This window comes from Abramis brama (genome assembly GCF_963993115.1).
Source record: "Abramis brama genome assembly, chromosome: 1".
NCBI classification, from domain to species: Eukaryota; Metazoa; Chordata; class Actinopteri; order Cypriniformes; family Leuciscidae; genus Abramis; species Abramis brama.
The window spans coordinates 47125369-47153034 of record NC_139963.1 but is presented as its reverse complement, the minus strand read 5'-3'; the positions used below and the strand labels follow the sequence as shown (position 1 = coordinate 47153034).

Genomic DNA, 27666 nt, shown 5'->3' with positions numbered 1-27666 from the left:
GCGCATAACAATATCGCGATGTAAATCGCCCAGCCCTACTCTGGAGCCATATAAACTCCCAGGAGAGTTAATTTAACACTGGACTTTTTTGTAGAACAGAACACTTTTAAATTGAGTGTTGTCTTTAACCTTGTGTCTCCATCCGGTGTATTTGCTGAGATGTTGATAAGTTCATAGTCTCACTGATGTGTTAAACTCAGTTCTGATCTGAGGAGAATCCAGAGATGAACAGTCTTGTACTTGATCCATTAGATGTATTGATCCAAACTGTCAATAGCTTCCTCTTTTGAGTATTTTCTCCATTCATCTGAGATCTCAGTACTCTTAAATGTTTTAACGTAGTATTTTTCCAGATGATTTTGGAATCTGCACACAAACCACTTCCAGTAGGGCAGTTTAGAGAGATCAGGAGTGATGCTCCAGTCTGCATAAATTCCTCCTGCTCTTCTGTAATCTCTACAGAGGTCTTTATCATCTGTGGCATTGGGATAGAAATACTGATTTCTGTTTGCTACCACTGATGTGCAGATTTTAACAGCCAAGTTTGCGTTTTCTCTGTAAAACAGCCCTGCAATTCCAGTCACTCTGTGGAAAGGAACACTGTGATCTCCATCATGGTTTTCTATGGTGTTGGTACAGATGGCTCTACAGAACGGACACTGAACCCAACAGCACTGACAGAAGTGATCCATCAGAAGCTCATCTGGCCTGAATTTATAGTCCAGTTTTAATGTAAATGTCTTTGCATTGAATGTTTTGCTGATATCAGACATTATAGCAGGAAGTTCTTTTCTTATCACATTTTCTAAGAGGTTTAAATCATCAACATCATCATGTTTCACTCCAGTGAAGTCTTTTTCAGAGAAGATCAGCTCATCTGAGAGCTGCTGTGTGAAACTCTTCAACCACAAACCAACATCTCCACTGTTAACTTGAACATGTTCAGTAGATTCATGCGCTGCTTTTTTGATCTTCTGTTGTAGGAGTTTAATGTTCTCCTTCATCTTGGGTAAAACACTGACACTGAACTTGTCAGTGATGTACCGACTGACTTCATCTCTGATGAAACTCTTGAAGTAATCTTTGGGGTCATGAATGTAGTTCATGTATTTGTCAAAATCCTCCTCTTCTGCCAGTGTATTCAGGATGTGTTTCTCCAGATTTGATCTGTTTCCATTCAGTGATTGACAGTTTGTTGTCATTTCATCAGCCACATCTCTGGCAGTCTTCTTGTAGACACTCTGCTCAATGGGCTCTTTAAGTTTCTGACAGATGATCTCTCCAAAAACGACAGCTGATGTTGATCCATGACAGTATTTCTGGAAAATACTATAGTACTCTTCTCTCTTTTTCTCAAAATATATTACTGGATCATTGGCTTCCTTGAACATCCTGTGTTGGTCAGTGATCATCTTGTTTGCTCTCTTAGAGATGGAAAGAACCAAATCCCTGAATAATTCATTCTTGAACTTATATTTCACAGGTTCTTCCTGATGTTCTGTTACACTCTTCTTAATGTAATCTGTGAGTTGTCGAATGCAGCTGATGTTGTAGCCCATCTTTGAAATGTTAAAAGACTGAATCATTATGGCTGTCTGTAAAGCAATATCTGTGATTAAAGATCTTATTTGCACTTCTTCCTCTCTTGATAGAGTATAATCAAGCTTCTCTTTAGCTGATCTGATGGCTTTTGTGAAAAGTCCACTGGATCGCTTTACCTTTACATAATCATAATAACCCAGCACTGAGAAAATATCTCTGCTCTCCTTCCAGTGGTCTACAGAAGCACTTCCATAGGTGTCACTGAGGATCTCTTTCACATCTCTCATTATATCAATGTCTTTGATTACAAGAGTGTTTCTGATGATCTTCTTAACACTCTTTTTCCAAAGCAAATCAAACTCTTTCTTCAGTGTTTTTTCATCTTTAACTTTGAGCTTTAAGGCAAGTTCTTTGCTCTTTTCAAAGAGAGTGTTTTCGTGATGATTCCTCTGAGCATCAATCTTTTTCTTCAGGTCTCGCTGCTGAAGAATCTCATTTAATTTCCTCTTTGTTTCTTTCACAATGTTTTCCTGAAGCTCCTTAATTTTTATTTCAAATGATGTTTTCCAATGAATCAGTATATCTTTATCTTTGTCTTTCTCAAAGAATTCAGACATTGATTTTTTCACTTCTTTACTTGTTGTCTTCAGTTCTCTTTGAAGATCAGTTTCCTCAACTTCATGAATTACTTCATTTTCTATTTTGTTGTGTAGTTTGTTCTCAGTTTCCATCATGGCACTGCGAAGACTCCAGGTCCACTTGCTGTATTCGGTCTCCAGTTTCCTGTAGGCTGAAATGTCCAGATAATTTCTGAAGCTGAAGACGGCTTGTTCATTCAGTAAATCCTCCCAGAGATCATTTATACACACTTTTAAGTGTGTGAGCTTTATTCCATGTAAACTAGCAGCATGAAACATAATAGTTTCTTTTAGTTCTTGAATATTCTCACAGTAGTCTGGGTTTGGTGGTGCCATGGGTGGGCTTCCCTCCCAGAACTGAGCAAAATACTTCACATCTTTCTGAACATCAAATCTAATGACATCACTGAAATATTCTGCATCACAGTCTTCCTCTTTAGCAGCGAGTTTTGTCATCTCATCCAGTGTCTCCAGCAGTCGTCTCCTTGCCTCCATGTTTTTCTCTCCAGCTGCGATGTCTGAAATGTTCTTAAGCACAAACACACATCTGGGATTCAGTTTAACCTTCTTCATTCTTAGAAAAGCCTGAACAACAATCTGAAGAATGTCCTGCAGCTCAAATGGGTTTTCTCCAAAAATGTTGATCAAGGTCAGATTTCCAAGACCAACAACAAATGTGGACAATTCATTGTCATAATGACCTTCTGTATCAACAACCAGAATATAATCAAAGTTCATCTGTGATTTCAGCTCATCTGAGACTCTGACCAGCTGCATGAAAGCTCCTCTGGTGCAACTGCCAGCGCTGACGGCAAACTGGAGTCCAAACATGGCATTCAGCATGGTGGATTTCCCAGAGCTCTGAATCCCTAAAACTGACAGCACAAATACTCTCTGATCTCCCAGTTTCTGGATGAGTGCATCTATAACAGCAGAGATCCAGACCAGAGGAACATGACCAGCATCTCCATCCATCAGCTCCAGTGGGAATCCAGAGATCATCATCTCTGCTGCAAGACTCGGGAGAGAAGAGAAGTGAAACTGCAGATCTTTCTTGTTCTTCTTCACAGATGAACATGATTCATAGACTTGACTGATCTCCCTCATGATGTGCTCTAAACCAAACGCTGCTGCCTGAAGTTCCTCAGATATTCTCTCAAGTTCTGTTTGTTCAGCTTTGAGTTGCTCAGATTTATCATTGTTCTCTTTCAGTTTTAAGACAGTTGACCACTTTTTATCATACTTTTCGTGTAGAGCAGAAAGATCAGATGAGATATATTCATCCAAGAGGATTCTGAGCCATTTGAGGAAATACATATTCTCATGTTGATCATGTGAGTTCATTTGTTTAATGAAGAACTTCATAAACACACTGATGTCAGATTCATGCTGCTGTTCTCGTATTTTCTTCATTTCTGTTTGTTTTCTGCTTATGTCAATTTCTTGTTCATTTGCTTGAGGTCGATGAAGTTCTTTGTTCTTCTGACTCCACTGATGCCACAGTTTCCCCTGATGAGGCAGAAATGATTCTTTGATTTCTGTCAGATCTTCATCCTCCAGTAAACTCATCATCTGCTGTGCTGCTTCTCTTCCTCTCCTGCAGTCTCCATCATCTTCCTCATCTACTCTGATGTCTGAGCGTTTGGACACATCTTCAAGTCTGAACGTGGAAGATGATTCTGAGAGACAATCATTTATGGCTCTTCTGAGTTCTTCAGATACTTCTGACTGATTTCTGTCTTTCAGACCGATTTTGAATTTTCCTTTCTTCATCTCTGCTCCCATAGATTCATCCTCAGTGAAAATACAAATAAGTGGTTTTCTGTTCAGGTGCAGGTTTTGAATTGTTGCTGCACTTCTGTCATTACAGTCCAGTCCTGGTAGAAGAACAACATTGACGGAGGCCATTTCAGTGAGTATCTGCAGCTGTTTCTCATGGTCTCCTGCATCACCATGTAGATTACAGAATGCAACACAGTCAGTGAATTTATCTGTGTTTTTCCCAGAGGGGCAGAACCAGGCGATCTCCACCACTCCATCCATCAGGACTCTGGTTCTGCTGCTGCCCGGGCAGTTCCTGTGGAAGAACGTGTTGTGTTTCTCATTGATCAGACTGTTCATCAGATGAGACTTCGATGAAGACACAGAGCCAAACCTGAAGAAAGACACCATTGGAGTTTCTGTCTTGTAGACTGACTGGATTTGACTGATGATTTCATTGTTGGAGTTTCTCCTCTTCCAGCTCTTGTTGATTTGTCTGAATGTCCAGAGAGGAAACTCAATCTGTTGTGTGTCTGGATCAGGAACAAGCAGAGGCAGAGCGTACTGACACTGGGACAGTTTAGTGACCATCAGCTGCTTCAGGAAACCATCAGCACAATGAAACACGACCATCTCAACATCCATTGAGTGGATTCGCTCAGACTGACTTGTTCTTTTGTTTGACAAAGACATTTCTTTGAATATATCACCACTGTCTTTAGATGAGTCATTGTCTCTTTGTGTGTGATCGTTTTCACTGGCCTTATTAACATGAATGCATCTTGCTCTGTAGTTCATCATCAGTAGTTTTTGTAGGAATGTCTGAACCAGCTCCTCTTCAGCACAAGACTCATGGGACTGTAATGAATGTTCAGTTATTTGAAGAACGTCTGCAGTTCTCAGTTTATTGTGGCACCTGCCTTCAAGATGAAGTTTGTGAAATATTTGCTGTATTTGTTCTCTTCCAATCTGTTCCTGTTGTCGATGTTGATCTGGTCTGACTCCAGAGGTTCCAATGTCCTTGTTTTCTCCCTGTTTTATAGACAAAATAGAATTTAGAAACACTCCTTTGGGTACATGTGTATCAAAGTTCTAAATAGGGATCGATACCAATACTGGCCCAATACTGCACAGCAAAATCCCCAGTGTTAAATGAACACTCCTCAGTGTACACGTGTCCAACTATAACCATGAAGCAGTGTTAAAGTTAATGAGATAATTAAGTAATGATTGAGCATTATTGAAGATACCTGGGGCCCTATCTTGCACCCAGCGCAATTGACTTTGTACAGCGACGCATGTATCATTCCTATTTTGCACCCGCGCACAGTGGACTTTTTCCTCCAAAGACAAACGTCGGTTAACTAAGAAATACACTTGTGCTCCCCGGGGCGGTTCAGCGCAAAGAGGAGGCGTGTTCTGGCGCAAACGTTCTCTCATGCTATTTTGCAGGTTTAGAAAAAAATTCCGCCACTAACCGGAAAAATCTAGTTTAAAGTCTGTGGCGCGTTGTGCATGTTATTCATATGCTATTTTAAGGGTGCATGCTTGGCCATAATCAATGTAGCATGTGCATAACGCACATACATTTTGATTCTCTCATCTACACAGAAGCTTCAGTTTTCATTTTTGCAAATCATACATTATTACTATAATGTGTCATACGCCTGTTTAACCAAAGTTAATTTGGGTGTTTTTCTCCATCCCCAATGTCACTTCTCTGTGTTTTACGGCCCTGATGAGAACGTCGGTCTCCTCGGCTATGAACTGCTCCTGGCAAATCCGCCATTATGATAGGAATCCGCTATAGAACAAGCGTGCCTGCTCTTAAAGAGAATATGAGATGACGCTCTGATTGGTTTATTTCACGTTACGCCCAAACCACACCTATGAATAATGAAGCTACTTCAGACCCACCCATTTTAGATTTGCGTCGGGCGCAAGAGTAATTTATCCCGCCGGTATAATAGCAACAGCGCCCAAGACCCAAAGTTACTTGCGTTTTGCGCTTGATACTTGCGTTTCAGATCTTTAAAATAGGGCCCTTGATGTTAGTAGCAATGAAGGAAAGAGAAACAAGAACAGAAAAAAGAGAAACACAAGAACTACAACTGACTTTGAGCCATTACACATTATTGCACTTATTATTACCAGTTTGACTTTATTTCTGTCATACATATATTCTACACACATTCTTATTTAGATTTAACTGTAAAAAAAATACTGTAGAATTTACAGCAACTTACTGGCAATTTTGGTTGCCAGTAAGCCTGTAAATTTTACAAGAGTATGTGGACTCCGAGAATACTGAGTACAAAGAACAGTACAAAGAGTACTGTTTGCTGTTTGTGGACTCCTCTGCTGAGATCTTCAGAGATTTATTGTCTTCTTTTCTCTTAAGTCAGCTGTTTACATTAAAATAATGTTTTATGGAATGTTTTGTTTCAAGTCATCATGATGGTGATCAGTGTTTGTATTAGTTGGGCTCTTGACCCTTTACTTTTTAATATTGTTTTTTCTCTGGCTGCTCCAACTCTGTGTTTATAAAGCATATTTGTTGTGGCAAGAGAAATGTCTCGATTACGTATGCAACCTTTGCATCACACACTCCGCCCCCACAACGCGGGTATAAATACGGAAATGGATGCACACACTAGTTGCTTTTCAGTAAGGACCCGAGCGTAACTTGGAGTCAGTGGTGGTCCAGCAATAGTGGCGACGGGACTACGTCTCTGTTCCCTCCTTCAGGGAACGAGTGTTACATACGTAACCGAGACGTTCCCTTTCAGTCACTCATGTTGGACGTAATCGACGTGTCGACTGATTAGGATCCCTATTAAAACGCCACTATTGCTGCCACCTTCCAGCGCCTAGACAGAAGCCTCCTGATCCCCCCGCATTCTTTTGAGGTCGGAGATGGGACAGGGCTTAGGCCAAGGAAGTCAGTGCTGTTCCACAGGACCAATGGAAGGAAGGGACGCTGCGGAAGCCACATCCTGCCCGAAGGGAGGTAGCATGTGGAGAATACACATACGGACTGACCGGATGACCGGATGACCGGCAGTACAACATATGGAGTGCGGTGTCACTGCGGTGGCTCCAGCCTATGACAGGGGGGAGACTCAACCGGACAGTGACAGGGAAGACACGGGCTCGCCGCAGGGAGCCGTACCGTGGAAGAATACACATATAGGAGGGATCACAACATATGGACCCAGCCTAACACAGGTTCCACCAGTGCATACGAGTGATAGGCCTGGCTTCAGACGTTCCCGCCACGTCCGTTGCCAAAGGGTATGGAGGAACTCGACAGGGTTCAGCTAATAAGGGGCAGTTATATCAGCAGTTTAATGAAATGTCAACGGTGATATTGAACTGGGGCGGGGAAATACTTCGGAAACAGAGCCGTTAAAAAATGGGCATCACTGTTAACATCTGGGTCAAATGAAAGCGAGGCTTGTTCTTCTTTGAAGTCTGCCTCTTCATATCATCTTAAATGGAAAAAGCTTCCTCTAATAACCGCACTAACTTGTTTATCAAAAAATAGTGAAGAGTCAAAGATCACTCCAAGGTTTTTGATTTGTTTGCATACATTTGTTGAGAGAGGACCTAACTGGGCTTTCAGAGCAGGAGAGGAATCTGCCGGACAACCCAGGATTAAAACCTCTGTTTTATCCTCATTTAGCAGCAGAAAATTATTTGTCATCCACCTCTTGATATCATCTACACATTCCAATAACACATCAAATGAAGCAGTGGTGTCAAGCCTTACTGGATGGTGAAGCTGAGAATCATCTGCATAACAGTGATATGAAATATTGTACTTCTGAAAAATGAGGGCCAAGGTGAGCATATAAAGGGAAAACAATAAAGGTCCCAAAATAGATCCCTGGGCCACACCAAACAAAACAGGCGCAGATGACAAGGAACAATTTCCTAAATTTACAGAAAAAGTCCTCTTTTCGAGGTAGGAAGCAAATTATTTTTATACAGTGCCCTTGGTACCTACCACATATTCTAGCCGTTCAAGAAGAATGTTGTGGTCAATGGTATCAAATGCAGCGCTCAGGTCTAACAAAACCAGCACAACACAAGAGCCTGAATCTAGAGCAAGCAAGATATCATTTGTAACCCTCAACAGAGCTGACTCAGTGCTATGTAATGATCTAAAGCCAGATTGGAACATGTCCAAAATATTAAAAGAATTAAAATAAAACTGGAACTGTGAGAAAACTACTTTCTGTCATGGTTCATAAATCCTATGTCTCTTCCTTGTCTCGTGTTCTGTTGTTGTGTGTGTGTGTTAGTGCTAATTGTGTGGGCGTGTCTACTCATTAGTGCTCATCAGTGTTCCAGCTCATCATCCCCGTCACCAGCTGCAGCTCATCTCATCACCCTATATATACTCACCACTTCCTCATCTCCTTTGTCAGATCGTTGTGTATGGTGTCCCGGTGTGTTTCCCAGTCTGCGTTCGAGTCGTGTGTTCCAGTCGAGTCGCCTTCCTTTGTTCCTGTTCCTGTTCCTGTTCGTGTTCCTGTGGATTACTTTGGATTATCTCACCTCTGGACTCACCTCATCGCACTGCTGCACCTCACCACCGGGTTTCATCTGGCCATCGGGGTCCCTGCGCCGCTAGCCTGTTCTCTGGACGTTACGTCATTCTATATAACAATAAAGAGTTTAACTTGCATCTTGCTTCCTGCCATCATTTCATGACAGAACGATCTGACCTCACCATGGAAGCAGCGAGTGACTCTTCAAGTTCACTGGAAACGTTTGTGAGCAACAGCAGACAGAGAATGGACGCTCAAGAGAAAAACCTCAACAATACAGCTCGCGCTGTTCAGGCGTTAGTGGCGCAGGTGTCCGGGCTCACCCAGCAGATTCAACAGCTTCGCGTTCCCACTGCGCCACCCACGCCGCCGATTCCCCCATCACCAGTACAGCCCTCCCAGTCTGAGCCCCGCCTGCCGGTTCCCGAAGCCTATTCAGGTCAACCTAATTACTGTCGAACTTTCCTAACCAGGTGTTCGATGCATTTCTCTCTTCAGCCCAGAACATTTCATGATGAGCGGACCAAGGTCACGTTCGTACTGACGCTTCTGACTGGGAAAGCGGCGCTATGGGGAACGGCGGTGTGGGAGAATCAGGACGAATGCTGCTCCTCGTTCCAGAGGTTCTCCGATGAAATGAGGCGGGTATTTGATCGCGCTGTTGCAGGAAGAGAGGCTGCTAGAGTGCTGGCAGATCTACGACAAGGCGAGAGATCCGTGTTGGATTTTTCGATTGAGTTTCGAACCCTTGCAGCAGAGAGCCATGGAACGAGGAGGCGCAGTGGGACATGTTCCTGCATGGGCTGGCTGACCGCGTCCAAAAGGAAATCTACGCCATGGACCTTCCCACCAGACTCAATGACCTCATTGCTCTGGCCCTAAGAGTGGACGCACGGCTTTCTCGTGTAGAGCGACGTGATCAACCTAACCGTCCTTCTGGAGGAACCGAGGGACAGCGTTCCAGAGGTGGGGACGCGGTCAGCCCCGTCTACAATCACGAGCCCATGCAGGTGGGTCGAGCCCAGCTTTCCTGGGAGGAGAAGGAGAGGCGGAGATCCCTGGGCCTTTGCATGTACTGTGGAGGAGCTGGACATTTCGCTTACAGTTGTCCGTTAAAAGGCCCAGCCCTGACAGTAAGTATGAGGCTACTGTCGGGTGGGATCTCTGCCGAGAAGACCTCATCAACATCTACTCTCCTTCCGGTAAGACTCCGATGGTCAACTCACCTCCACGACTGTCGGGCACTTCTGGATTCGGGGGCTGAGGGTAATTTCATGGACCACACTTTTGCACACAAGTTTCAAGTTCCCCTCAGACCCCTCACACACCAGATTGCAGTACACGCCCTCAATGGTCAGAAGCTCCCCACCATTTCACTGGCCACCGAAGACATCACCCTCATCACATCAGGCAATCATACTGAGACCATCTCCTTTTACATTCTGGACACTCCTCTTGCACCCATCGTCCTTGGTCACCCCTGGCTCACCCGTCACAACCCCAAAGTAGACTGGCAATTAAAGTCTGTGTCAGCGTGGAGTAATCTTTGTCATAAGTCTTGTCTTGTGTCTGCTTGTCCGTCTGTTTCTGTCCCTGTGTTTCAGGAGGAGGCAGTGGATTTACTGGGGTTCATCTGCCCTTCCTCTTCTCCAGCGGGGGCAGGGTTCTTTTTTGTGGGGAAGAAGGATGGATCGTTGCGACCTTGTATTGATTACCGGGGGCTGAACAGCATCACGGTAAAGAATACTTATCCTTTACCGTTGATGTCTTCAGCCTTCGAGAGGTTGCAGGGAGCCTGGGAACGCCAGGAGGCGTTCCTAGGGAGGGGGGAACTGTCACGGTTCATAAATCCTATGTCTCTTCCTTGTCTCGTGTTCTGTTGTTGTGTGTGTGTGTTAGTGCTAATTGTGTGGGCGTGTCTACTCATTAGTGCTCATCAGTGTTCCAGCTCATCATCCCCGTCACCAGCTGCAGCTCATCTCATCACCCTATATATACTCACCACTTCCTCATCTCCTTTGTCAGATCGTTGTGTATGGTGTCCCGGTGTGTTTCCCAGTCTGCGTTCGAGTCGTGTGTTCCAGTCGAGTCGCCTTCCTTTGTTCCTGTTCCTGTTCCTGTGGATTACTTTGGATTATCTCACCTCTGGACTCACCTCATCGCACTGCTGCACCTCACCACCGGGTTTCATCTGGCCATCGGGGTCCCTGCGCCGCTAGCCTGTTCTCTGGACGTTACGTCATTCTATATTAGTGATCGACCGATATATCGGTCGGCCGATAAATCGGGGTGATATTTGCGGGTTTTACGTGTATCGGCATCGGCCGATACGCGGCTGCTGCGTTCGCCGATAGTTTTTTCCCGGCATTATTTACAGACAGGCGTCCGCAGGCAGCTCTGTGTTGCTGGAGACGCTGCAGTTCACGTGCAGCTCATGCACTGCCCCTCCCACACTAGCAGAGTGCTGGAAGCCTCTTCAAGACAATGGAAAGTTTTAAACTTTCAAAGCATCTTTTAACTGTTTGACTTAGCTGAAATATTGCCATACACTTAAAAAGTGGAAACACGTTGCTCTATATGTGCGTGCAACTAAGCAAGTTTGTGGGTCCAAATGGAAAACGCGAATGCCTCATCTATAAAACTGCTTGTCATTGTATTTAGGGAGCTGCAAATAGCTAAGTTTGAGGCTGTCCATATGCATACGGCAGCTGTTAAGAACACTGGTCATAGGATTAAATAATGCCGACGTTGTTCCGTGATATTTGTGGGAGTTTTATTCAGCGACCACCTGGCTGAGGTTTGGACGTGTGCTCATAAAAGAAGCGACGCGGTTGCGACACAGCGCGCTCGTTTGTCCAGGCGCTCCTATGCCGTGGTGAGATGAAAACATCTAAACTTTTTAGGGCCTGTTCACATATCGCGTCTTTTGCGCGCTCAAGTTCGTTATTTCAAATGTAGGCGCGCTTCATAATGGAAGCGACGCGCTCGTTTTTTCCAAGCGCGTCCGCGCCGCATCGAGATGAAAACATCTCAAGTTTTCATACGCCAACATCGAAAGCTCGGCCGAACAGCTGATCATAGCTGGACAGGGCGGGTTTTTATTTCTCATCTCCATAAATATATGTAGTCATAAAGGGCTAGAAATAAATTAATCCTTACTTCCTCGTCATCATGGAGAGTGCAGTTCATGGCTGCATAGCAATGACAGACATTTATTATGCTCCTTGCTTGTTGCTACTGTGTGCAATAGTGTAATTATTTTATTCATGCTTAAATATTTATTTTCAGAATTTACTTAAATAATTTGAATTATGCTTAAATATTTATTTTCAGTATTTTTAGCACTGAACTTTTTTTTACTTGTTCTACCTCACATGTTTTTAATATTTGTCAAATATTGTTTTTTAAGTTCAATAAATGTTCCTTTTTTAAATTGAGACTTGTAACATTTGTTATCATCATTGTGTCATTTTTATGATTTAAATTGAGTGAGCAAAAGCAGTATCGGCTCCAAATATCGGCCCAAGAAAATCGGCAGCCCGTATCGGTCATCGGCTAAGGCTGATGAAAAAAAATCGGTATCGGCATCGGCACTAAAAAATCCATATCGGTCGATCCCTATTCTATATCACAATAAAGAGTTTAACTTGCATCTTGCTTCCTGCCATCATTTCATGACACTTTATCTAAAAGCTTAGAAATAAAAGGCAATTTAGAGATCGGTCGATAGTTACTGCACATTTCTGGATCAAGTTGAGGTTTTTTCAACATAAGTTGCACAATTGCATGTTTAAAGCTGGAATGACACTTTTGGCTAAAGAGCTGTTTATGATAGCGGTTACCATTATGACTAATGGTAGAAAAAACATCCTTAAAAAGATGAGCCGGGATAATATTTAACTTAGAACCAGAACACTTCATAGTAGAGATTATATGAGTTGGAGAGCCAAGTTTAAAGTTAGACAGACAACTCATAGGACAGGGCAGTTGCAAGTGACATGGTTGAGAGGGAACGAGCTTCTAATATGGGCAAATGAAGCTTTGGTGAAGCACTGAACCACTTAGAAGAATTGTTTTGAAAATGGGTTCAGGAGGCTTTAAGATGAGTGAAATAAATCTAAGACATCAGACATCAGAGACTTATTTTACATCTTGTGAAAAGGGCATTAAAGCACCCCTTTAACAGGCAGGCAACGGATTTCACCCTCAGAAAATGTATGAAATTTAACATGTTTGAAAATATTGGTTGGCAAATATGTAAACATCTTTTTAAACAAGAAAATGATGTTGATTTAAGAGAATCAGAGCCAATTTATTTAGCAGTTTATGTTATGTTTGATATACTCACACTGACACAGGAGGTTATTACTCGACACAATGCATCATAAGCAGAGATGTATAAAGTAGACCCAGACTTGAGTAAAAGTACAAGTGCTCTATCAAAAAAGTGACTTGAGTAGAAGTTGAAGTGCTCTTTAAGCACCACACTTAAGTAGAAGTACTAAAGTATTCAACATTGCAAGTAGATCATTTTAAAATGTACTACTCAAGTACTGAAAGTAAAGTAAAAGTAAAAAAGTATTGTGTTATGAAGTTATTAAAGAAAGCAGTCAAAAGATTGCACATCATATTGTTTATATTAATTCAAATGTTTAGGACATTCACAATTAATTTGGCTGAAGCAGCAGTATAAGGACAGGAATGTGCTGAGCTTAACTCCTTGTAAATAATAACAGATCAAGTGTGTCCCTTCCCCCTTTAAAGCATCCCTCCCTTCTCTTCCCTGCTTGTGCCTTTTTTCTCTCCTCTGCTTATAGGGTATTTATCTGCATGTTACAGCAATCTCTGGAAGCTTTGTTTATGGCAGGGAGTTCCTGGAATGTCACATGATATGGCTCTTCTTCATGTGTTCCATATATGGACTAAATGTGCATAGGGCCCCTCAGACTGCCAGTATGGATTGAAAACCCAGTACATCAGAGTATCCAGAGCTCATAATGATTACATCGGCCCATTTTGGTTATAATTTCAATAAATATTATTCCTCTCTATAGAAATCTGACATAAACCTATGAAATCTGTCAATAGTTGTCAAACTGCACATTTTTTAGCTAAAAGCCCTGAGGGACGTTGTTTGGTCAAGCACTTTTAATGACGACAGCACAGGAGCGGCTGACGCTCATTCATATTATAGGTATCGACTAATTTTTTTATTACATAACTCCTGACACAAATTTAGATATAACTGTCACTATAAGTTTCTCAGAATAAAATAGTGCTCAAATACTGAAACTTGAGTCTTATATCTATTTAATGATGTATAATTTGTCAAGGTAATAACATTACATCTAATAGTAACTTTAATCTATTTATACAAAGAACGATTCAGTGCGTCGGCGTCCTCATGAAGGCTAACAGATACGCACTTCATTCTATAATTGTCTTTCACTCCGACAAATGAAAACATGGACTCTAAGTTAGGGCTCTTGACCTTTATACATTCACTTTAAATTTTGTTTGTCTGCTGTTATTGATTTATAACAGTCAAATGAACAAACAGAAGTGTGATCTGATAGTGTTGGTTATGTTTTGACATAATCATGCTGTGATCTGAAAAATGAAACTTATTGAGATAGTTTGGTTTACCTTGTTAGCAGCAGCTTTGTGAGTCTACAGCATATGATTATCAGTATATTTCTTTTAAAGGTGAACTAAGTAACTTTTTTACCTTAACTGAACAGCTTCGGAGTCATTGGAATGGTTATATTACTTATTTCGGGTTGAATGGTGGTCGTTTCGCACCCCCCTGGTGCCCGTGAGCGGAAAATACGCACTTGCAACTTTGAGCCGGCGGGCCGCCGGCCGCCGCGTCAGGAAGTCTCGCATGATATCAGGTCTCGCGATGTAAACAATTGCTTTACGTCCGAAAGAAATCTGCTAAAATACTGTCATTATTGCGCTCCCTCACGCTGTCCGAACCTGAAAGAAGAAGACGTTTTAAAGAATGTCCCATCTGCTTTAATGTCGTTGATCTATAGCCTCTGGTGTCTGAGAATCACCAACGAGTTTTTACAACAGTGTTGTCAAATATCTATTCCGAAGCTGTGGGGGGAGTTCTAGAGAGAAACCTGCGAGCAAAAAGCGAGAATACAGCGAAGAAATCCCGAAGCTACTGAGTGCTGCTTTAACCCATAATATTTAATAAACATTGTTCTGATCAAAATACTAATAGAAACACAGACATCAATAATCAGTCTGTGAATCTCAACAATGGTGACAATAATAAAGCATGTTGCAGTGGCTGCCACCAATCACAACTCATTAATGGCTCCCATCATGCATTGCGGTATGAATAAATTATGATCTGAATTGCCTATGTAATTTACTTTTCGTAATTGAATATTCTGCTCGTCACCATTGTTGAGATGCATATACTGAATTTTGATGTCTGTGTGTGCCTAAAAGAATGATTTTTTATTTTTTTTAAACAACTTTTAAGAAATCCTTTATATTATATCTAAAATTCTGGATATTTATGCAGAAAAACAGTTATTCTGTGGTCAACAACATATATTTAAGTCAGAAATAAGCAAACAAGACGTTCAGTGATCAAGCTCAAATGATGATTGTCATAATATAACCAACACCATCAGATCACTTTATTCTTTGTTCATCTGGCAGTTATAACTCAGATACAACAGCGAAACCAAATCTAAAGTACATATAAAAGGGTCAAGAGCCCAACTAAAGCAACTACCCATCACAATAATGGTAACTTACAATTTGTGATTTTCTCCTTCAGTGATTCTGCTTGTTATCATCAGGTGTCTTCAATAATGTTCAATCATCACTAAATTAATCACTTAATTATCTCATTAACTTCAACAATCTTTAGTGTGGACTCATACACTCCCAGGAGTGTTAATTTAACACTGTAGTTTTTGCTGCATACAAAGAGCCGTAGTTAACTGACAAGCTGAGCCATATCGCATTAATTATCGCTGGCGATACGTCCGCGATATTGATGTGATTTGGCTCAGCTTGTCAGTTAACTATGGCTCTTTGTAGTAAATGCCGCTCCATCTGAAAGCAGGTGATGGTGATTTACTACTAATCAAGGAACCGGCTTTACTGATGAGATGCGCATAACAATATCGTGCAATATATCTACCAGCCCTATAGGGCCAGGGGTGGTCTCCTTCCTCTCCCTCACCGCCATGATCACTCAAAGTTGAATGTGGTGTTGCTGGTTCTTCCATCTCAAAACAAACTTACAAAGCTCAAGTGTTCTCAATGGAGGCAGGCAGCAGAGTGAACAGGAACACACGCGGCCTTCTTGATCACTTGATTCGCTCAATGATGAGCCAGCTTAATCAAACCTGGTGACAGAGCCATCTACTGCTCTGGCAGTGATAATGTGGGTTTGGAATGATTGTCCTAAACATTTGAAATAATATAAACAATATGATGTTCAATCTTTTGACTGCTTTCTTTAATAACTACATAACACAATACTTTTTTACTTTTACTTTTACTTTCAGTACTTGAGTAGTACATTTTAAAATGAATGTTGAATACAATGCAATGTTGAATACTTTAGTACTTCTACTTAAGTGTGGTGCTTAAAGAGCACTTCAACTTCTACTCAAGTCACTTTTTTGATAGAGCACTTGTACTTTTACTCAAGTCTGGGTCTACTTTATACATCTCTGCTTATGATGCATTGTGTCGAGTAATAACCTCCTGTGTCAGTGTGAGTATATCAAACATAACATAAACTGCTAAATAAATTGGCTCTGATTCTCTTAAATCAACATCATTTTCTTGTTTAAAAAGATGTTTACATATTTGCCAACCAATATTTTCAAACATGTTAAATTTCATACATTTTCTGAGGGTGAAATCCGTTGCCTGCCTGTTAAAGGGGTGCTTTAATGCCCTTTTCACAAGATGTAAAATAAGTCTCTGATGTCTGATGTCTTAGATTTATTTCACTCATCTTAAAGCCTCCTGAACCCATTTTCAAAACAATTCTTCTAAGTGGTTCAGTGCTTCACCAAAGCTTCATTTGCCCATATTAGAAGCTTGTTCCCTCTCAACCATGTCACTTGCAACTGCCCTGTCCTATGAGTTATCTGTCTAACTTTAAACCTGGCTCTCCAACTCATATAATCTCTACTATGAAGTGTTCTGGTTCTAAGTTAAATATTATCCCGGCTCATCTTTTTAAGGATGTTTTTTCTACCATTAGTCATAATGGTAACCACTATCATAAACAGCTCTTTAGCCAAAGGTGTCGTTCCAGCTTTAAACATGCAATTGTGCAACTTATGTTGAAAAAACCTCAACTTGATCCAGAAATGTGCAGTAACTATCGACCGATCTCTAAATTGCCTTTTATTTCTAAGCTTTTAGAGAAAGTAGTTTTCTCACAGTTCCAGTTTTATTTTAATTCTTTTAATATTTTGGACATGTTCCAATCTGGCTTTAGATCATTACATAGCACTAAGTCAGCTCTGTTGAGGGTTACAAATGATATCTTGCTTGCTCTAGATTCAGGCTCTTGTGTTGTGCTGGTTTTGTTAGACCTGAGCGCTGCATTTGATACCATTGACCACAACATTCTTCTTGAACGGCTAGAATATGTGGTAGGTACCAAGGGCACTGTATTAAAATAGTTTGCTTCCTACCTCGAAAAGAGGACTTTTTCTGTAAATTTAGGAAATTGTTCCTTGTCATCTGCGCCTGTTTTGTTTGGTGTGCCCCAGGGATCTATTTTGGGACCATTATTGTTTTCCCTTTATATGCTCCCCTTGGCCCTCATTTTTCAGAAGTACAATATTTCATATCACTGTTATGCAGATGATTCTCAGCTTTACCTTCCAGTAAGGCTTGATACCACTGCTTCATTTGATGTGTTATTGGAATGTGTAGATGATATCAAGAGGTGGATGACAAATAATTGTCTGCTGCTAAATGAGGATAAAACAGAGGTTTTAATCCTGGATTGTCCGGCAGATTCCTCTCCTGCTCTGAAAGCCCAGTTAGGTCCTCTCTCAACAAATGTATGCAAACAAATCAAAAACCTTGAAGTGATCTTTGACTCTTCACTATTTTTTGATAAACAAATTTACGAGTTCACACTTACATATAATTTGAGGGGGTAAAGTTTAATGCGTATTTGGCATGCTGTCCGGAGTTCGGCCCGAACCCAGAGTACTCCCCCGTATGTAAGTGCTTAGGACTAGAAGCGTGGAGAAGGGGTGGTGGAGGGATGCTGCAAAACTGTCAATGGAATGAGGTGAGACTGCTGAGTATACACCTCTTACCATTGATTGCTGAGTGCTCTCCACTTGTGTTAATTTTCTGAACGCCCCCCCCCCCCCGAACCTTGTTAATAAAACATAATTTAGTGCGGTTATTAGAGGAAGCTTTTTCCATTTAAGATCTATTGCAAAGTTGAAGAACCTTCTTTCATGCAAAGATTTAGAAGTTGCAATTCATGGATTGTAACATCACAATTAGACTATTGTAACTCTCTTTATTGTGGTCTTCCTCAATCTTCACTCTCTCGATTACAAATTGTTAAAAATGCAGCTGCAAGACTTTTGACTGGGTCTAGAAAGAGGGATAATATTTCTCCTGTTTTGGCATCCCTTCACTGGCTTCCCATTAAGTTTCGAGTTGATTTTAAGATCCTTATGTTTGTTTATAAGGCGTTGTCTGGCTGTGCACCAAGGTATATTTGTGATCTTATTGTGCCATACTGTCCTGCTAGGGCACTTAGATCTTCAAATCACTTGCTTTTAAATGTGTCACAAAGTCGCTAAAAATTAAAGGGTGATCAGGCCTTTTCTGTGGCTGGGCCCAAGCTTTGGAATGCATGTGAGGTCTGCGCCTTCATTGGACATTTTTAAATCTACTCTGAAAACACATTTTTATTCTTTAGCTTTTGGAATTGTTGTTTTTTTAAAGTGTAGTCCTGCTATGCAGTATGTATAGCACTTTGGATCAATTTGTATTGTGTTAAATGTGCTTTATAAATAAAGGTTGTTGTTGTTGTCACTATCCCCGCATACGACCGCATCCAGAAACGCACGGTTGGAATGACATCTTGAAAAAGATGTTGAAAGTGAGCGACTGAAAGGGAACTATGACCTGGGCTGCGTTTCCTGAAAGCATTGTAAGCCTAATTTGATCGTACAGACCATTTGTTGCAATTGTTCTATGACCAAGTTAGGCTTAAAAAGCTTTTGGGAAACGCAGCCCAGGTCATGATGGTTAGGTTTCGATGATGAAATTACAATCCTGTAGTGGCCTGATTTACTGATCTGATCTCACGCAGCATTATAAACTGATTATACAAATGCTATTTAAATTATTCATTACAGTAGCTAATTCCACCAGTGCTTTAATAATCTGAAGGTTTTAAACTCACACACAGACATTAATAATCTACATATTATTTCATTTTCATCAAAAACTAAGTCTCAAGGAGCATTGGAACGATTCCACCAAACATTGGAAACCATATTACGCACATATTGTGTTGATTCCGAGAAAGAATGGGACGAAGGATTACCACTGTTGTTGTTTTCTGTACGTGAGACGGTACAGGAGTCTCTGGAGTTTAGTCCCGCAGAGTTAGTTTTTGGGCATACGGTGCGTGGTCCACTTAAGCTGCTCAAAGAGAACTGGTTGTCTGAAACAAAGCCATCGTGCAGTATTTTAGATTATTTTAGCTAATTTCGAGAACGTCTGCATAAAGCTCGAAATCTGGCTCGGTCCGCTTTATCAAATGCTCAAAGAAAGATGAAGGTGTGTTTTGATAAAAAGGCAGTCACTCGTTCCTTCGTTAAGGGAGACAAAGTTCTTGTTCTGTTACCACTGCCTGGCTCTTCATTGCAAGCAAAGTTTTCTGGACCTTATGTTGTGGAGCGAAAGCTCAGTGATACTGACTACATCATCTGTACCCACGATAGACAGAGAAAAACCCGCGTGTGCCACATTAACATGTTGAAGCGTTATGTTGTTCGTAATGAACAAATGGAGTTAAACAGCTCTACCGTTCCAGTTGCTTCTCTTTCTTTGGTACCTTCCTGCGAGGATGAAGACGGGTTAAATCTACGGAGTATGCCAGTGTCTGATGTCAGATTAATTAATTATTGAAACTTTGTCAGATCTTAATTCTCACTTAGGTCATTTATCTGGGAATCAACGAGATGAGATTGTGAGTTTGATCCAGTCTTTTTTAGGACTGTTTTCGGATGTGCCTACTCAAACAAATGTCATTCAGCATGATATTGATGTGGACGAACATCCACCCATTACCCGAGCCACACCCGAGCCGAAGTGCTTGGAGCTCGCCCTGTCTACTTGTTCCGTAACCTGATGGTACTCATCAATTCTGCACGGATTACCGTAAGGTAAATGCGATCACAAAATCTGACTCATTTCCACTACCGTTAATAGAAGATTGTGTGGATAACGTGGGATCGGCTCAGTTTGTTACAAAGCTCAACCTTTTAAAGGGGTATTGGCAAGTCCCCTTAACTGAACGTGCAGCCGAAATATCTGCTTTTGTTACTCCAGACAATTTCCTGAATTATACTGTGATGGCTTTCGGGCTTCGGAACGCGCCGGCGACTTTCCAGCGTTTAATGAACACCATCCTTGCTGACGTTAAGAACTGTAAAGCCTATTTGGATGACATTGTCGTGTATTCATCAAGCTGGAAAGAACATATGGATACCCTCTTTGCTGTTTTCACACGCTTGCTTAATGCTTCCCTTACGTTGAATTTGTCTGAGTGTAAATTTGCCAAGGCAACTGTTCTGTATTTGGGTAAGCGGGTTGGACAAGGACAAGTACGTCCTGCAGTCCATAAAGTGCAGGCAATTTCCTGTGCCTCAAACCAAGCATGATCTTCTTAGTTACCATTAACTAATCTGCTCCGTGCCTCACAAAAATTCTTGTGGTCTAATGAGTGTCAACATGCTTTTGAAGATGTCTGTTGTGTAGTGATCCAGTGTTATCTGCACCAGATTATTCACGTTCTTTTAAACTTGATGTTGATGCTAGTGCTACCGGAGCTGGAGCAGTCCTCTTGCAGGATGATATTCATGGAGTTGAGCATCCTGTAGCCTATTTCTCGAAAAGGTTTTTGCCATATCAGTTACACTATAGTACTATTGAAAAAGAAGCACTTGCTTTATTACTGGCGTTACAACATTTCGAAGTGTATGTGGGATCGAGTTTTATTCCCGTGCTCGTTTTTACTGATCACAATCCACTCGTATTTTTGTCTCGAATGCGCAATGCAAATCAACGAATTATGCGCTGGTCCTTGATTATTCAAGATTTTAATCTTGAGATTCGCTATAAAAAGGGCAAGGACAATGTACTAGCAGATGCCTTATCTCGTTCTTTTAGTTTTGTTTAAAAATCAGTAATGATTTTTTTCTTTATGTGTGGGGGTGTTACGATCCTGGGTATCTGTTTTCTGTGGGTGTTGTTTTGTATATGTGTGCAGGGATTGGCTGTCATCGGTGGAGTCTGATTGATGGATTTACTGATTCGCCGCTTTTAAAAGGGCGGCGCTTACAGAAGATGGCAAGCTCATTCTGGCGTTGGCTTGTTGGCGTGAAGAGCTCCGGTTTCCTCCTCCCGTCGGCAGATCCCAAAACCTTCAGTTTATTGTGTTCGTTTGTCTATGATGATTTAATTTGGTTTTGTTTTAGGAGCGTAGTGGTGTCCTGCCATTTATTTTGACCTTGTTTGTGATTTGTTTATTTATAGGGAGTTAGGGAAGTTACTTTGTAATTTTGTTTTTTTCCCTGATTAGGTCATTTATATCTGTTTGTTTATAAGTTTATTTTGTTTATTATTTTGGCCTTGGGGCACCCTGAAGCCAATGCTCCTTAAGTTATCTATTCTTTCCACTTTAAATAAATTATACTTTTGTGGAATTTAGTTTTGTGTCATTGGTGATCTGTCGGCTGGGGCTGGTTTCCTTTAACCAACATAAAAATCGCTTGCCAAACCCGTCCTTATAATACGGGATGTAACATGAAATAATTTATTTTATTACTACATACTAGAGATGCGCGGATGGGCTATTATTTAATCCGCAACCGCATCACAAAACTCATCATCCGTCCGTCATCCATCCGCACCAACGTTTTTGACCAATTTTCAAAACCGCACCCGCCCGCCATCCGCTGATTGCTGTATACATAATATTTTTCACTTGATTGGTTCAACCGCCCGCCACCCGCCGGAATTGAATTAAAATATAATTTTTCGTCACGTCATCCGCCTGATCCGCGGTTTATCCGCGGAGTCCGCGGCTGTAACCGCCAACCGCACATCTCTACTACATACATTTTCAAAACAATTCTTCTAAGTCAGATGATATGACCGGCATAAAAAGTCAAAATGATATGACCGGCATAAAAACTGGGGTATTTTTAAAATATAATAATAAACGCGAATCCAATATGTAGGCCTACTAGCAACTTTATTAGCAGCGTCCTCGTAACATTGCGCCTAAAGATAACTGAGAAAGCCTGACCACACAAACAAAATACCCCCCAAAATAAAAAAAATCTCCATGTTTTCGGTGCTGATGCGTTCATGTAACATGTAAGGGTGGCGATGCCAATAAAGCACCTAAAAGCTGTCACAACGAACCAGCAAAATTAATGATTATGAATATATAAAATATAGCAGGAGACATTTTAATTGTTTACTAATAAACAAGTGTTTTCTGTGTCAGTGTCGGCTGGAAAGATGAAGTTGACGATGCTGACTCACGATCTTCGCAGTAGTGAACGCGCCAGAGAGAAATGCACAATTCATACGAATTACATAAGCAGAGAGTCAGTTTTCTTTCGTTTTGAATTGTTCTGTTTAAAAGTAGACATTTCAAGCTTTCTATATATGTCTCAGGTCTGTGAGGCAAGTAGGCTACCTTATCACTGAGTTTCGGTTAATTTATGAGACAAGCTCCAGTTCACGTGCCGGCGCCTCCATGTCGTGATTATCTATTTTCTAATATGTTTACTTCTTATTTATTAAATCCAGGCAATTGGTTGAGGAAACATTGATTAAAATTAAGATACAATTAATAAAAAACTTAAATTTAAAGACAGGCTTTGTGCTTTCTGTTTGATGTCTCTGTGAAAGTTTTAAAGCAGTCTTTTAGTGTCGCTTTCAGAGCGCTCACGTCCGTAACATTTTATTTTTTTTAATAAAATAAATTTCTAAATAAATGCGACTTATAGTCCAGTTTGTACCTAATGCTGATTAGGCTATATATGTTTTTTCTTCTTCATGGTGCATTTTTTGCCTGGAGCGACTTATAGTCCGGAAAATACGGTAAGTTATTTATTCTTTCTGTGCGGCCTGGTACCAAATGTCCCACGGACCGGTACCGGTCCGCGGACCGGGGGTTGGGGGCCCCTGTTCTAAGTTGTTCAGTGCTTCACCAAAGCCTAATTTGCCCATCACCAGTTCAGAGTTGATCTGTTTGTGACTAGTTTGTTTATTGTCACCATTGTTGAGATTCATATGCTGATTCTTGATGTCTGCGTGTCTAAGCTCAATAGCTTCTGTGCACAAAGTATTTTCAAAATTGTTCATATTGCTGTTGGATCTCAAACTGTAGAATATCAGGGCTACAATCACCAATACTAAAATGAGACATCAAGCACATAGTCAAAGATTTAGACTCTGAATGACATCAGTGATGATGCTGCCGACATGATGATAATGTCATCATCAAAACATATTATGAGCGGGTAATTTTTCTTGTGCAATAACAAATGTGCTTTATAAACACAATATTGGCACAGTAAGAGACAAACTAACTTTAAAACATGAAAAGGGTCAAGAGTCCAACTAAAGCAAACACTAACCACCATAATGGTGACTTGAAACGAAAAATTCCATAAAACATTACCGTCTAAACTTCTGTTGAATCTCAAGAACTTTTTTAGATGTATGACATAAATAAAGTCAAACTGGTTAATAATAAGTGCAATAATATGTAATGGCTCAAAGTCAGTTGTAGTTCTTGTGTTTTCTCTTTTTTCTGTTCTTGTTGTTTCTAAGGGCCCTGTTCAGGCCCAGCAGAACCCCACATTCCCTGATTTTGGTATTTAAATGACCTTTTATTTTTAAAATAATATTTTAAGAAGCATGCTATAATGAACAGGTATTCATTTTAGCATGTGCCAAGTGTGTGTGTGTGTGTGTAGGACTATAGTTATTCAGAAACTCTGCAGTGCACATCACAGTAGGGCTGGGCGATTTAAATCGTGATATTGTTATGCGCATCTTGTCAGTAAAGCCGGTTCCTTGATTAGTAGTAAATCGCCATCACCTGCTTTCAGATGGAGCGGCATTTACTACAAAGAGCCATAGTTAACTGACAAGCTGAGCCATATCGCATTAATATCGCGGACGTATCGCCAGCGATATTTAATGCGATATGGCTCAGCTTGTCAGTTAACTACACTCAAGAGTGTTGAAGTTAACAAGATAATTAAGTGATTAAATTAGTGATGATTGAGCATTATTGAAGACACCTGATGTTAACAAGCAGAATCACTGAAGGATAAAATCTCAAATTGTAAGCCAACATTATGGTGATGGGTGTTTGCTTTAGTTGGGCTCTTGACCCTTGTATTATTTAATTTAGATTTTGTCTGGCTGTTGTATCTGAGTTATAACTGCCAGATGAACAAAGAAAAACAGTGATCTTATGGTGTTGGTTATATTATGACAATCATCATTTGAACTTTATGTTTTTGATTTATGTTGTTGACTACAGCATAACTGTGATTCTGCATAAATATCAGAATTTTAGATATAATATAAAGGATTTCGTAAGAGTTTTTAAAAAATAATTCTTGTAGGCACACACAGACGTCAAGATTCAGTCTATGCATCTCAACAATGGTGATGAGCAGAATATTCAATTAGGAAAAGTAAATTACATAGACAATTCAGATCATAATTTATTCATACCACAATGCATGATTGGAGCCATTAATGAGTTGTGATTGGTGGCTGCCACTGCAGCATGCTTTATTATTGTCACCATTGTTGAGATTCACAGGCTGATTATTGATGTCTGTGTTTCTAAATAAATTCTTTTAAAAGTTTTTTTGATCAGAACAATGTTTATGAAATATTTTGAATTATAAGAAAAACACTGATAATCATATGCTGTATTACAGAGCTCCTGCTAACAAGTTAAACCAAACTATCTCAAAAAGTTTCATTTTTCAGATCACAGTATGATTATGTGAAAACATAACCAACACTATCAGACCCACCTTTTTTTAACATAACCCACTTTTCTTTGTTTATTTGACTGTTATAAATCAATAACAGCAGACAAACAAAATCTAAAGTTAATAATATAAGGGTCAAGAGCCCAACTAAAGCAAACACCCATCACCTTAATGGTAACTTACAATTTGTGATTTTCTCCTTCAGTGATTCTGCTTGTTAACATCAGGTGTCTTCAATAATTATCAATCATCACTAAATGAATCACTTAATTATCTCATTAACTTCAACACTCTTGAGTGTGGACTCATATACACTCCCAGAAGAGTTAATTTAACACTGGAGTTTTTGCTGTGTAGTAAATGTCGCTCCATCTGAAAGCAGGTGATGGCGATTTACTACTAATCAAGGAACCAGCATTACTGACGAGATGAGCATAACAATCTCACGATTTAAATTGCCCAGCCCTACATCACAGTTCAGGTAGATGGCAAAAGATGGCACATGTAAAATCAGGATCCCAAAAGAGGAAAGAAAAGAGGAGAGAGCAAGATGGGGAAGAGAGCTAGTCCATAATAATAATAATAATAATAATTAAAACAATTATGTTGTCAATAAAATAATCTCAATAAAACTTTTGTAGACGTCTGACAGAAATATAGTCAGTAATTCTGACTTAGTAGGTCAGTAATAAGTGAAGTTAGTAATAAGTGAAGCTGGTAATGCTGTTTGTGGAGTTGTTTAATCCTCCTCTGCTGAGATCTTCACCGATTTAATGTCTTCTTTTCTCTTCAGTGGGTTTCATCTAAGGCTGTGTCTGAAGTCAGTTGTAGTTCTTGTGTTTCTGCTCGTCTCTTTTTCTATTCTCTCCCGAGGTGTAAAGTCCAGGTTCAGAAAGCAAAAGTCTTTCTCAGTATTTTATTCCAATCACCTGGATTTGCTGAGTTCATGAGTGGAATAAACACATGGCAGGAGTTTTACTTTCTGACCCCTGGAATATACACCTCTGAAAATAACAGCTGAGTTGTTAATTTAGAGATATTGTTTGTAATTTTACAGTGTTTTGAGTATAATTTCTGTTTCTCAGAACTCAGGGCTTCCTGTTCCGGGGTACGCTGGCGTGTTTTGCTGCCGCTCCTGTTACTGGATTTTAACATATTTTTTATATTATTCAATTTTTAAGTTTATTTGAGTCTTGTGCTTCACCTGGGCTAACGTTAACGTAAACTACAGCGTGGATTTGGATTATTCCCTTGCTTCGCCAGTGAGGATTGTGTGACTTTGTTCTCGCAGTGTGCTACGGAGTTTGACTTTGTGCTCGCTACAGCATAAACGTTGAACTACAGCGTGGATTTGGATTATTCCCCCGTTCCGCCTATCTGTGAGGATTGTGTGACTTTGTTCTCGCAGTGTGCTACGGAGTTTGACTTTGTGTTTGCTGTGCGCTAAAGAGATTCAATGGGAGTAACCTGCACTGTGTAACTCCGGATCTTTGCCTCAATTCGGCTATTTATGTGGTCTGTAAGACGTGGTGCTTGCAGTTGTACTACGGAGATCCATTTGGAACAACCCGCATTGTGTTATTTTGGATCTTCATCTCAATTCACCTAACGTTACTGTGTGGATTATACGGCGTCCTGCAGTGTGCAACTGAGGTTTGCGAGTGGCACTTACCGATCATGGTGTTAAGGTACACTACACGCACACTTTTGAAGTTAAATCAGTACTGTTATTGCCTAAATAAAAACTCTTACAATCTCTGTCGAGATGCTGGACTGTTACGTCCTAAGCCATATATCCATCGAGGTTTGAGCCGCAGCCTTGCTGTCTCATCCTCTCAGAATGTCTATGTCCCTACATGTCGACGTAAGACCAAAAAACTGTTACATACTAGTGCTGTTGTTCACAGTAATTTAATTTCAGTTCCCCGCGTGGAAAATAAACCTTTGCTATCTCCATTACAAAGCAAGGCTTATGCAGCTTTATTCAATGCGCGGTCTGTGAACAACAAAGCATTGCTTTTAGCGGATTTTCTTACAGATAAAAAGCTAGACCTGTTGTTTTTAACTGAAACTTGGCATAAAGAAAATGATGGGCTTCTGTTTAATCAGATCACTCCAGCGGGCTTTGGAGTACTAGATCTCCCGAGGATAACTGGCAGAGGTGGAGGCATTATTGTGCTATATAACTTGAAGTTCCGCATAAGCTCTGTGACTATCCCCCAGTTTTCATCATTTGAATGTCTGGTCTTGAGTATCTCTGCTCCTGTCTCCACCATCATCGCTACAATCTATAAACCACCTAAGGCCAAGACACACGCAGCTTTCTTATTAGAGTTCGCAGACCTCCTGTCGATGTTGACTTTGAAGTTTGACAGAATTCTAATTGTGGGCGATTTCAATATACATGTTGACCAGAGTGACTCAGGGACGGCCAAGGAATTTCTGTCACTAATTGACTGTTTCAGCCTCACACAGTTTGTAACGGACCCAACTCACAACAAGGGTCATACTCTAGATCTTGTGATAGCTAATGGCTCGTTTGTATCACAGTTTTCATCTATTGACATTGGTTTGTCTGACCACTCAGCTGTCTTTTTTAACCTTGAACTGTATCATACAAATGAGCTTACCACCCGAACAGTAACCTACCGGAAGTGGAAGTCTATCGACCAGGCAGCTTTCTCCAATTCGGTGGTTTCCATCTTAAGTGACCTTCATCCCTCATCACTGGAGGAGAGAGTTTTGCATCTAAATTCCACTCTTGCTACTAATCTTGACACTTTTGCTCCTCTATTGTCACGAAAAGTCACATATGTCCGATCTGCCCCTTGGTACAATGACAATCTACGTTCTAAAAAGGCTGCTTGT

The 27666-nt window shown here is 40.7% G+C and overlaps 1 protein-coding gene across 1 annotated transcript in view; it reads right to left on the bottom strand.

Moving 5' to 3' along the window:
* Positions 1 to 27666, bottom strand: part of LOC311071803 (interferon-induced very large GTPase 1-like) — a 40908-nt gene continuing 13242 nt past the window's right edge. Inside the window, exon 5 of the mRNA XM_084096342.1 lies at positions 1 to 4973. Within this exon, the coding sequence (XP_083952468.1) occupies positions 249 to 4973 (4725 nt within the window). The 3' untranslated portion in view covers positions 1 to 248. The remainder of the gene's footprint in view (positions 4974 to 27666) is intronic.